Consider the following 11,851-nt stretch of genomic DNA (forward strand, 5'->3'; position numbering starts at 1 on the left):
TTGGGCTACCCTTGTAATAATCTTTTAGAATAGGAGAGCTAGTCCTCCTTTTTCTTTTGAAAGTTGGAGTATCTTATAACTTATCCTGGGTTTTTCCCAGCCATATATATCTGAAAATAATCTGTCCCATTCTTGAAATTGTTTTTCTGGTGCTTCTAAGGGCAATGACTGAAAAAGGTATAAAACCCTTGGTAGGATGTTCATCTTGATGGATTCGATACGTGAGCTGAGGCTTAGATATGGTATCAGGCTCCATCTATGAATATCTTCCTTGATTTCCTTAATAAGAGGTTTATAATTGATTTCGGCTAATCTTGACTGATCTTTAGGGATATGAATTCCTAGGTATTTTATAGATTTTTCATCCCAGTTTAGCTGATATTTCTGACGGAGATCAGCAGGAGGTTTGTAATTAAAACTAAGGATCTGTGTTTTTTGAACATTTAATTTATAACCTGAGAAAGAGCCGTATTCATTTAAACATGCCATTAATGCTGGTAAGGATTGTCGGATTACTCAGATATATTAATACATCGTCAGCAAATAAGCCAGTTTCTGGTCATCTACCATTTTATCCCTCAATTGCTTCATTTTGTCTTATTCCTTGAGCTAGAGGTCGATAAAAATAACAAAGAGAAGAGGACTCAGTGGACACCCTTGTCTCGTTGATCGTTCAAGTATAAATGATTCTGAGAGTTCTCCATTAATCTTCAGCCGTGCTGATGGGTTTTTGTATAGTATTTCTATTGTTTGTATTATTGTCTTATTAAAGCCAAATTTTTCCATTGCCTTGAATAGGAAGGTCCATCTTACAGTATCGAAGGCTTTTCTCAAATCCAAGCTCACTATCATAGCCTGGAGATTTTTTTTGATTAGTATGTCTAATAATCTGTAGTGTACGTCTTATATTGTCTTGGGTTTGTCTACTTTGAATGAACCCTGTTTGATCCAAATGTATGATCTGTGGTAGAATCTTGTCAAATCTTTTAGCAAGGATAGAAGTGAACATCTTGTAGTCTAGGTTTAGTACACTAATTGGCCTGTAATTAGTGCATTCTGATTTATCCTTTCCTGGTTTTGGAATAACCGATATTGTTGCTTCCCTCCAGGAAGTTGGAGTCTCTTTTGTCTGCAAAACCCAATTAAATGTTTTCACTAAGATAGGCGTCAATACATCTCTTCGCGTTTTGTACCATTGTGCTGTGTATCCATCAGGACCTGGGGATTTATTTGTTTTCAGTCTTGCTATGGCATTTTTTGACTTCTTCTGTTGTTATCGCTGGCGTTAATGTATTATTTTGAGTTTCAGAAAGGGCTGGTAGATTCAATGATTTCAGAAAATCTTCCATTTTGTGTCATTATCTACCTGTGGTTGTGTGTAAAGTTTTTCATAAAAAATTTTAAAACAATTTTTAATATTATCAATGTCATGATAAGTTTGTTTAGTCACTGGGTCTTTTATGGAGTAAACAGTATTGTCCGCTTGTTGTTTTCGCAATTTAAAGGCGAAATTCGGAGCATGTTTACTGCCTCCTTCATAGTGTTTTTTGTTTGGTGTACATTAATTTTTCTGGATTTCTTGTGCATATATCTACGTCTATTTCATTTTTTAATTTTCATCTCTATTTTATATTTGAGTTTAATGAATTTTTATGTCGTTGTTCTAATATTTCTAAAGTTAGATTCTGAAGTTTATCAGATTTTCCTTCCTCGTTTCTTAAGCCAGGATGTCACAGCAATTAATTTGCCTCTCATTACTACCTTGCATGCGTCCCAAAGCACAGTCGGTGACACCTCTCCGTTATCATTAAATTTTAGGTATTCCTTTATCTCGTTTGTTAAATGTTTCTACCGTGTCTTTATTTAAGATACGGAGTTCAGTTTCAAGTGTTTCTTTATGTCTAGTTCCTATGTTTATTGACAAATAAACTGGGCAGTGTCTGATACATCCATACATCCTATTTGACATTTTCCACCCACTGTTTATCCTTCTTAAACATCAGGAAATAGTCGATTCTTGAGTATATGTCGAATGTGGGGAGAAGTAAGTGTAATCCTTAGTTAACAAATTGTTTCTCTCCATATATCAACTATATCTAACTCCGTCATTAAAGTGCAGATTTTTTTAGCAGCATTATTGGGTTTGTGCATTCTTGTACCAGAGGAGTCCATGTTTGGGTTTAAAGTTAAGTTGAAGTCTCCTCCACAAATTGTTATTCCCTCTGATTCCATCATTATTTTGTCAAATATTTGTTGATAGAGTTCCCACCGTGACCCTGGTGGTGCATATACATTATACAGAGTTATTAAAACACCATTAATCTTGCCCTTAATCAGAATAAAAGTGCCTTCCTTGTTTGTTATTTGTGTTAAGTGTTCATAAGCAATATTCCCTGAAATCAAAATGGCAACACCTCTGTTGTGTTTTGATCTATTCGAGGATGAGAACACATGCTTAAAACCTTTCCTTTTAAGTTTGTTATGTTCTATTTCTGTGAGATGCGTCTCTTGCAGAAAAGCTATATCTATTTTTCTCTCTGTAATTTAGTTAAAATTTTGGTCCTCTTAGATGGGTTTAAGAATCCCGTTAACATTCAGAGTAACTATTTTCACCATTTGTCCAGAGAAGTAAAGTAACTTAAAACCTCCCCATGTACTGTACTACCTTCAGTTATTATTGCAGATGTATGTATGTCTTCAAAACAGAAACAAAAGGGACAGAACAATGTCCCAACAGAAATACGAACCAGAACAGACTCTTCCGTGAGTAGGGAAAGCGTTATTCCCTTTGAGTCCCTGTTGGTGGGTGGGGGGATATTCCTTCCACAAAGGACGGGGCCCTCCCTAGGGGTGGAGTGATATCTTCCATTCCTCCTAGACATGTCCAACATTATTCCAAATGTAATCCAGACAGTCGGTTGCATTTTCCTGTACTTTTAGTAGTGACCAAGCAGTTTTGTAAGGTTAGAGAGGGCTATATTTTAGAGGGGGTCTATAAGAAGGAGGCAGAGAATAAATAAAGAGGAAATGCAAACCTTGCATCTTAAGACTAAATGCATTATATATTCTAATAATAATAAAAATAAAAATAAAAATAAAAAAAGGTTTATTACTTTGCCCTTATGTCAATCAAAACTGAAAATGTATTTTTTCCTGCACATTGACCTTGTGTGTCTTTCACCCCAGTCACCTCCATCACCTCTACCCTATTACTAGTTCTTTTTGATTCAGTCCTGCATGGTCACTTATCTGTCTCGTCAGCGCTGTGTTTCTCTCCTGAACTCCTGCAGCCTCTCCCTCGCGCGTGATGCCGTTTGGTTTCCGTCATCTCTGGAAGCCACGCGTTGCCACGGAAACGCTTTCCGGATGCATTCCTCCATGTTCATGTCCGATGTGTCCCTCGGAGTCTCCACTTCTATTCCGTGTGCCCTCAGGGCGAGTGCCGCCTCCCTGGCACTCTCGTAGGTCCGGGTCTCACTGCTCCAGTGGATGCGGATTTTTGCGAGGGGGGTCTGGAAACGTCTTCCTTTTTTCCTTTAAAGCCTTCTTGATTTCTTTATAGGCTCGTGGCTTTATCATTACTTCATTCGGTAGTGTGGTCAAAGAAAATCTGTTTTCACCCACACACCTTCTTTTTCCATGCTGTCTTTAGCACCATCTCTTTGATTTGATAAATCGTAAAAAGTTCACAATAATGGACCTGGGTGGTGAGTTTGGGTGGGGTTTTGCGACTGTGCTCTGTGTGCTCTCTGGATCTCTAATTTGACTCCTTCTGGCAGGGTAAGTTCGGTGGTGAGCAAATTGTTGACAAAATCCAACACTGAAGTGCCTTCTGAATTTTCTGGTACCCCGTAGAGCAGTATGTTATTTCTTCTGGATCTATTCTCTAAGTCTGTCAGTTTTTCTTGCATCTTACTGTGTTGATTAAGAAGCAACAGGAGGGCGTCTTTCGCTACCGGGCCGCTGGCTTCCAGGTCTGATATGCGTGTTTCAGCTGCGCTAATAGCCTCACCTTGAGCTTGTAGTGTAGTGGCAGTTTCGGTTAGCTTCTGGCTAATATCCTCTTTGAATGTAGTTAGCTCTTCTCTTACGTCTCTTCTGAGGTCGGCTTGAAAGTCTTTAAGAGTATTTTGCATTTCGCGTTTGAAATCCCGCAGGTTTTTGGTAACAGACGTTAATTCTTGAAGTATATCGCCAGCTTGAGTTTTCTCAGTTAGCTTTGTCGTGTCGCCATTTTCTTCCTCCTCGGAGTCTTCTGAGTCGGGTGAGGGTTGTAACGACGGTTGCGTTGTATTCCCTGCTCTCTGTGCACTTTTTTGTCCTCTGTTTGCCTTCGCTCCTTTCATTGTAACGGAACACAGCCTCTGAAGTATTAATATCTCGAGTATTATTTAGTTTTGCAACCGACTGGTATGGAGCTACCGTCTACCGCTGCATTCCACTATGCCGTCTTAACCGGAAGTTGCTCCCGACACTTTTAATTAAAGTTCACCCACAACAACTCGAATACTTTAAAAACGAGTGCGAACAGTTGGAGGAAGATTGTGGGTCTTGAAAATGCCTAAAAGTAAGTCGAAAAAGGCAACGCAGTCGGAGTCACCCGAGAGAGAAGCAGTTAGCCAGTTAGCTCCGGCTAGCAGCGAAATGGAGGACAATGACACGGATTCAGACCACGGCCAAAAGCAGACGGAAGAAACAGGCCTGACCCTCAAACTGAAAGAATTAAGGGAGTTCAGGAAAGACAGCATTCAACAGCTGAAAGAGATTCGTGAAGAAATCAACAAAACTAACACAAGAATCGAGGATGCGGAGAAAAGGATCGACGCGGCAGAAACTCGGATACAAGCGGTGTAGGAAGCGGTGACGGAGCTGCTGAAACTTCAAATACACCTGGATGCAAAGCTCACAGACTTGGAGGGCCGCTCCAGAGAGAACATCAGAATACACGGAGTTAAAGAGGGAGCGGAGGAGAAATCTCCATCGATGGAGGGCCTGGGTCTCCAGGACTCCTTTGAGCTGCGGGTGGAGAGGGCTCATCGCGCCCTGACACCAAAGCCGCCGTCGGAAGCTCCACCGAGGTCCATTGTGGCGAAAATGTCAAGTTTCAGGATGAAAGAGGAGATACTGAGGCTGGCCTGGCAAAAGCGGGGATTTCAACTACACGGGAAAAGAATCAACTTGGATCATGACTACGCGCCTGATGTGTTGAAAAAGCGCAGGGAATATGCTGAAGCGAAATCAGTACTGAAGGAAAAAAGCATCAGATTTCAAACTCCTTTTCCAGCCAGATTAAGAGTGTTCTATCCAGAGGGGACGGTGCTGTACGGATCCGCGGAGGAAGCAACCGGGGACATGGCAAAGAGGGGGCTCCCAGTGAATCTCTATTGGAGCAGATTCAGAGGTTCACATGGCGCACGAGCAGGAGACCGGGAAACCGGGAGAGAACAGGCAGAGTTGGGGGGCTATAAGGAAAGACTGCAGGCTTTTAGACGCCAGGATCCACAGTGTCTGCAAGAGAACTGTAAGTCATGAAATCCCGGAGAAGTAGTACCCATTTCAAAGAGGGGGGCCGGGGAACCAGTCCGCAGCAGGGAGAACAGACTGAAAAAAACAAACAAAAAACAAAAAAAACTGTACATCAGAGGAACATTGTATAGGCTAGAACTAAGGAGACTATAATGGTCAGGATACGGATTTTCCTCGGGCATATAGACAGATGAACAATAACATGCACAGTGTGGTGCACGTGACTGAGGGCCCTCACACACTGGCGGGTGGGAGAGGATTTCCCTCAAAGCCCTCTCACCAACAGGGCTTAATAAGGATCGAAATGAAGACCTCACCATTGGAAGTTTGTTTTTCAGGTGTTATTGTTTTTGTTGTGTTGTTTCTACATGTTTTGCTGCCGTTCTTAGCAGCTTTGGGGGTGTTACCTGTGATATATTTAGTTATAGGTGAATACTCTTATGGGTATGAAGGATCCTCCTTGTTTTCTTTTTTCCTCCCATTTATTATAGGACACTAAATGCAAGCAGTTAAAATAGCAACTTATAATGTGAATGGTCTAGTCAACCCTATCAAGAGAAGTAAGATATTGACCAAACTGAAAAGAGATCAAGTTGAGGTGGCTTTTTTGCAAGAAACACATCTATCAGATACAGAGCATGTTAAATTAAAAAGAATGGGCTTTAAGTATCAGTTTTCATCATCATATGCAGCTGGCTATAGGAGGGGGGTGGCAATATTGATATCTACAAAAATTAGTTTTGAGCCCATATTTGAGAAGAAGGATACAGAGGGGAGATATGTTTTTGTCAGAGGGAATTTATGTGGCTCATTGATAACTTTTCTGAATATTTATGCCCCCCCTAATTCTGATTGGAGTTTTTTCAGACAAATATTCGATTTGATCATAGCAGAATCTCAAGGTGTTCTAATTTGTGGTGGGGATTTCAATATTAGATTAAACCCTAAACTTGACTCTTCAAAAGTACATGATACTCAGCCCAATCACTTGAACAAAGGGATCAATTTGGCTATGAAAGATATCGGTTTAATAGATGTTTGGAGGGAGATAAATCCTCTGAAGAGAGACTATACATATTTCTCTAATCCACATTTGGTATATTCAAGGATTGACTATTTTCTAATGTTTGGTAAAGATTTACATAGGGTGGACGACTGCGACATAGGGATTATGGACCTTTCGGACCACAGCCCTGTGTATTTAAAACTGCATCTCGAACGATGTCGGAGAAACACATTATGGAGATTAAACACTCACATATTGAATAACATGAAGGAACAAATTAAAAAAGATATTACTGAGTTTTTGGATCAGAATGAAAATGGAGAGGTTACACCTCCAATATTATGGGATGCATGTAAAGCAGTGCTAAGAGGAAAAATAATTGGATACAGTTCTCATTTAAAGAGAGCTAAACAAAAAGAACTAGATCAACTACAAGCAGAACTGAAACAGCTGGAACAAAAACATAAAGACACAAATGACCAGGAAACTAAAGATGCACTTAGGAAGAAAAGGAATGAAATAAATGAGATCTATACAAAGGATATACAGAAAAAAATTAATATTTACAAAACAGAAATATTATGAAGGGGGAGGCAAAGCTAGCAAATTGTTATCTTACAATCTGAAGAAGCAACAGGCGGAAAACTCAATCCATAAAATTAAAAACCCAATGACTAATTTGATACACTATAAATTAAAAGACATACAAAATAGTTTCGAGACTAGTATAGTCTATAGTATAGAATAGTATTTTCAGAGACTATACTCGCAACCTCAGGTTGACAGAGTAAAAATGGAAGAATTCTTAGAGAAGACTCGTCTTCCTAAATTGACTGCTGATCAGAGTAACCAACTTGCAGTAGAAGTCACAGAGAAAGAAATTAAAGCAGCTATAACCCATCTCAAATCAGGTAAGGCACCTGGCCCAGATGGGTTTCCATCACAGTGGTACAGGGAGATGGGGGGTGCCTTGATCCCTGTGTTGCAGTCCACCTTTAATTGGGTCCTTAAAAAGAATGAGATACCGCCTTCTTGGAGGGAAGCAGTAATTTCGCTGATTCCAAAGGAGGGGAAGGATAAACTCGAATGTAGCAATTATAGACCAATAAGTGTGTTAAATCAGGACTATAAGATCTTTACACATATACTAGCCAAGCGAATAGAGGGACTGTTACCACAAATCATAAGCCTTGATCAGACAGGGTTTGTGCGTCAGAGACAAACTCAAGATAACATTAGACGGACCTTGCATGTAATAAGCCATATAACAGATAATAATTTAGAAGCGGTATTAGTGGGGCTGGACGCTGAAAAAGCTTTTGATTGTGTAAACTGGTCCTTTTTGTTTAGGGTTTTGGAGGAGTTTGGTTTTCCTTTATTAAGACAATACAGGCTCTTTATGATAACCCAAGGGCAAGAATTAAAATGAATGGAGCAGTTTCAAACCCCTTCTCACTGGAACGCGGAACAAGGCAGGGCTGCCCAATCAGCCTCCTCTTATTTACAATTTTTATTGAACCCCTGAGTCAATCGATTATTCAGAATACAAATATTAAAGGAATATGTATAAAGGGAGGAGAGCAAAAGATCTCCTTGTTTGCAGATGATATATTGATACAATTATCCAGCCCAGAACAATCTCTAGTACAGCTATTTTCACTTTTGGAACACTATGGATCGTTCTCTCGTTATAAGTTGAATGTCTCAAAGACTCAGATTCTTAGTTTTAACTACAGCCCCTCAGAAAATGTGAGGAAAAGGTACAATATTGAGTGGGAAGCCGAATCCATGAGATATCTGGGTGTAAATTTACCAGCTGATCTGTCACAACTGTCTTCACTAAATGTTCTCCCCTTGAACAACAAGATAAGGGAAGATATAAGGAGATGGGATTTAATACCCTTTTTTAATTTTGGATCTCGTATTGAATCAATCAAAATGGTTATCCTGCCGAGATTGTTCTATCTCTTTCAGTCCCTTCCACTAGATATATCTGACCAGCAGTTTCAGGAATGGGATAAACTTATCTCACGGTACATTTGGCAGGGGCACAGACCAAGAATCAGATACCAGAGTTTACAATTGGCAAAGAATAAGGGGGGGGTCGCGCTCCCATGTTTAAAGGACTATTTCATAGCAGCCCAATTGAGATCATTAGTATGCTGGTGTAATCCAGAATATAACGCTAGATGGAAGGAGCTTGAGGGGACTATAACAGGAGAGTTCCCGATCCAAGCGGCAATAGGAGATAAAGGGTTGATGGATAAGTTAATTGAGTCGGGAAACCATTGGATTCGTTTGCCACTTAAATGGTGGAATAAGGTAACAGCTCAAAACAATCTTAAGGAGGGGATCAAAGTGTTGAGATGGTGCGCTTTTGATCCAGACTTCCTACCTAAAAACTGGGACGCAAGGTTTAAAGGATGGGTAACTCGTGGATTGACAGCATATTGCACATTTTTGAATAAGGGGACAGTGAACAATTTTTAAAACCTAAGGACACAATATAGCTTGAATAATGATGATTTTTATAGATTTCTTCAAGTTCGTCACTATATTGAGAACATTTTGAAGGAGATCAAACAAGAGCACCGGGACAATATTTTTTTTAAAAGTCTTCATAAGCGCATACATCTCAGGCTCAAACCAAAAAACTGTTTCAAGGCTCTATAGGGGTCTGCAACAAATGAAAGGTAGCTCACTCCATGTAAAACAGAAAATGGGAAATGGAAGGGAACTTAGTTCTAAATGAAGAAACTTGGGAACAGCTATGTGAGATTCAGTGGAAAACTTCAAATTCAATACAATGGAGAGAGTTTTGCTGGAAAAACCTTATTAGGATTTTTATCACTCCAGTTCAAAAAAGAAATTATACCAATTCTTCTGTATGTTGGAGACCGTGCGGATCCCTGGAGGCTAATCATTTTCACATATTTTGGTCATGTTCAATATAGCTCCCCTTTTTGCAGGAGGTGTATACATTTTTGAAGAAAGTATTCCAGATAGACATTCCATTTAAGTTTGTATCTTTATACTTAGGCGCCCTACCAGGGGAAAATGTCACTTCTAAGGATAAATATTTATTTCAAATTCTAAGTGCCGCCTGTAGGAAAACTATTACAAGGAAGTGGTTGAAACCAGAGAGACCTACAATGGATGAGTGGTTTGACATAGTATATGATATATTCAAGATGGAAAGAATAACCTTTGCCATAAAATTGCAACAAGATGTGTTTTTAAAAAGATGGGAGAGATGGATTAGATTAGTTACACAGGTACGGCCATCATTTATTTAATGATATGTTGTATGTACTTTCATATTCCTTTCTTTGTGTGTGTTTGTTTGATCCTTCTTACCTGTGTAGTAAAAGTTTTCTTGAGAAACTTAAAGGTATACCCCACCAGTTATATAACCCTGTTCTAGGGAGAATAGTTCCTATTATGTACTCTTAAAGACTCATCTCAGTTATTATGGTGAAAGGACTATTCATTCATTTCTGTATTGTTCATGGTACTACAAACATTCTGCAATGTGAAATGTTAATTAACAGAATGGATGTATTAGACTTTGGTTATGTTAATGAACATATGTACCATAAAAATTCCTAATAAAAAGAGTATTAAAAAAAAAAAAATTACCTTTTTTTTTTTTTTTTACACTTTTTCTTTTTTAATAGCCAGAACTGTACAAACAGAAATGTAATTACTTTAAAATCTCTGATGGTTTGAACAAATCATTTTCCAGAGGAATTAGGGGAGGCCTAACAACGCTGCTGCCTGTGTTTATGTGTTGTATGTTTATAAAAAAAGCTTTGAAATAAATTCTCAAGAATTTCTTTAATATTCGACTAAATGTTCAATAAACTTTCAATTATGCTCAGTTTTTTCTGAAATGAAAATATCTTTAAAAACAAATATGTTGTTATGATTCTAAATGACTTTTTGTTTCTTTTTTGTTTATTCTGTTGTTTCTGATTGTTGTGGTCGTTAGTTTCCGTCACGTGTCCAGTGCGTGTCTCCGTCTGCACACAGTGCAAAGACAGAGACACGCACTGGACACTGGACACGCCGACTCACCACGAAGGAGTAGGTCTGAGTGGACAGCGTCCGATACTCGGCGCTGCAGACGCCGATGCAGAGCTCCACCGGACCGCCCGGCGAGTGAGGGAGCAGAGCTTCGGCCATGTCGCACACGATCCTGCAGAGAGCGAGAGAGAGAGAGACAGACAGACACACACACACACACACACACACACACACACACACACACACACACACACAGTCAGCACACGCCTCTGACACGTCACGTGTTCACACGGGCACGCTCACAGCTGTGACCGACCTCTCGGCGCTGATGTACTGTGAGGGGACGGGGTTACAGCGCACGCCGGCCACCTGGACGTGAGCGATCTCCTTCACCTGCAGACCCAGGTTCTCGCCCTCGATCGTCACCCGCGTCCCGCCCTCCCGAGGGCCCGTGAGAGGGTCGATCTGAGGGGGAGGAGCCAAAATCAACACATCAGGTATTACTGATTGAAGACAAAACAAAAACAGATCGCTGTGAGCGATGCCGAATGATGAGGAGGTCGCGGGTTCGATTCCCTACCCTGGTGATGCGCGGGTGGCTGCAGCGCAGGTTGTGCCGGCCGTGGTGCATCCAGTTCTGCTCGGCGGACGGACAGTGCTGCCGCAGGAGACACTTCCTGGTTTCGGTGCACCAGCCGCACTCGAAGGCCGACGGCGCTTTGAGACACTGACCGCAGCTGGAGCGCTGAGCCTCGCACTTATACAGCAGCGCTGACGGACACAAGACGTGACCCACGTTACGTCCACGAAGACGAGACAAACAGGACACAGCAGGCAGAGAAAAGTCACCTCAAACACACTATAATATCAGGAGCGACGCGACGGCTCCACCACTGCAGCCAGCATCAATTCATTCTCTGAATCCCAATTCAAATTTGACATTTTACTTTACATACATACACTTCATATATATATATATATATATATATATATATATATATATATATATATAATATTTTAATGACATGGTCTCATCTTCTGTGCTTTCTTTCTTTTATTTGTTTTATTTATTTCTTCTTTATAAAATTTGAAAAAGGGGGTAGGATTTGATCCGTTTTTACTTCCTCCTGCTCCTTTTGGAACATGAAATACTTTAGTGTGTTTACTGAATTTGCCTGCTGTTGTTTTTCTTGCTTATATTTTATTTGACGTTTCAAATAAAGACCTAACTAACTCTCGCCCTTGTGAAGCACTTTGTGATTGATGTCTGTCAGAAGCGCTTTGTGAATAAAC

At 40.2% G+C, this 11,851-nt stretch overlaps 1 protein-coding gene across 1 annotated transcript in view; it reads right to left on the minus strand.

Moving 5' to 3' along the window:
• plxna3 (plexin A3) overlaps positions 1–11,851 on the minus strand; it is a 144,169-nt gene that overhangs the window by 20,642 nt on the left and 111,676 nt on the right. Inside the window, exons 15-17 of the mRNA XM_088081562.1 lie at positions 11,139–11,329; positions 10,875–11,023; positions 10,610–10,730 (exon numbers count right to left, since the gene is read on the minus strand). Coding sequence (XP_087937688.1) covers positions 10,610–10,730; positions 10,875–11,023; positions 11,139–11,329 — 461 coding nt within the window. The remainder of the gene's footprint in view (positions 1–10,609; positions 10,731–10,874; positions 11,024–11,138; positions 11,330–11,851) is intronic.

This window comes from Plectropomus leopardus, chromosome 9, assembly GCF_026936395.1.
Source record: "Plectropomus leopardus strain MGB_pleo_1.0 chromosome 9, ASM2693639v1, whole genome shotgun sequence".
Taxonomy (NCBI): Eukaryota; Metazoa; Chordata; class Actinopteri; order Perciformes; family Serranidae; genus Plectropomus; species Plectropomus leopardus.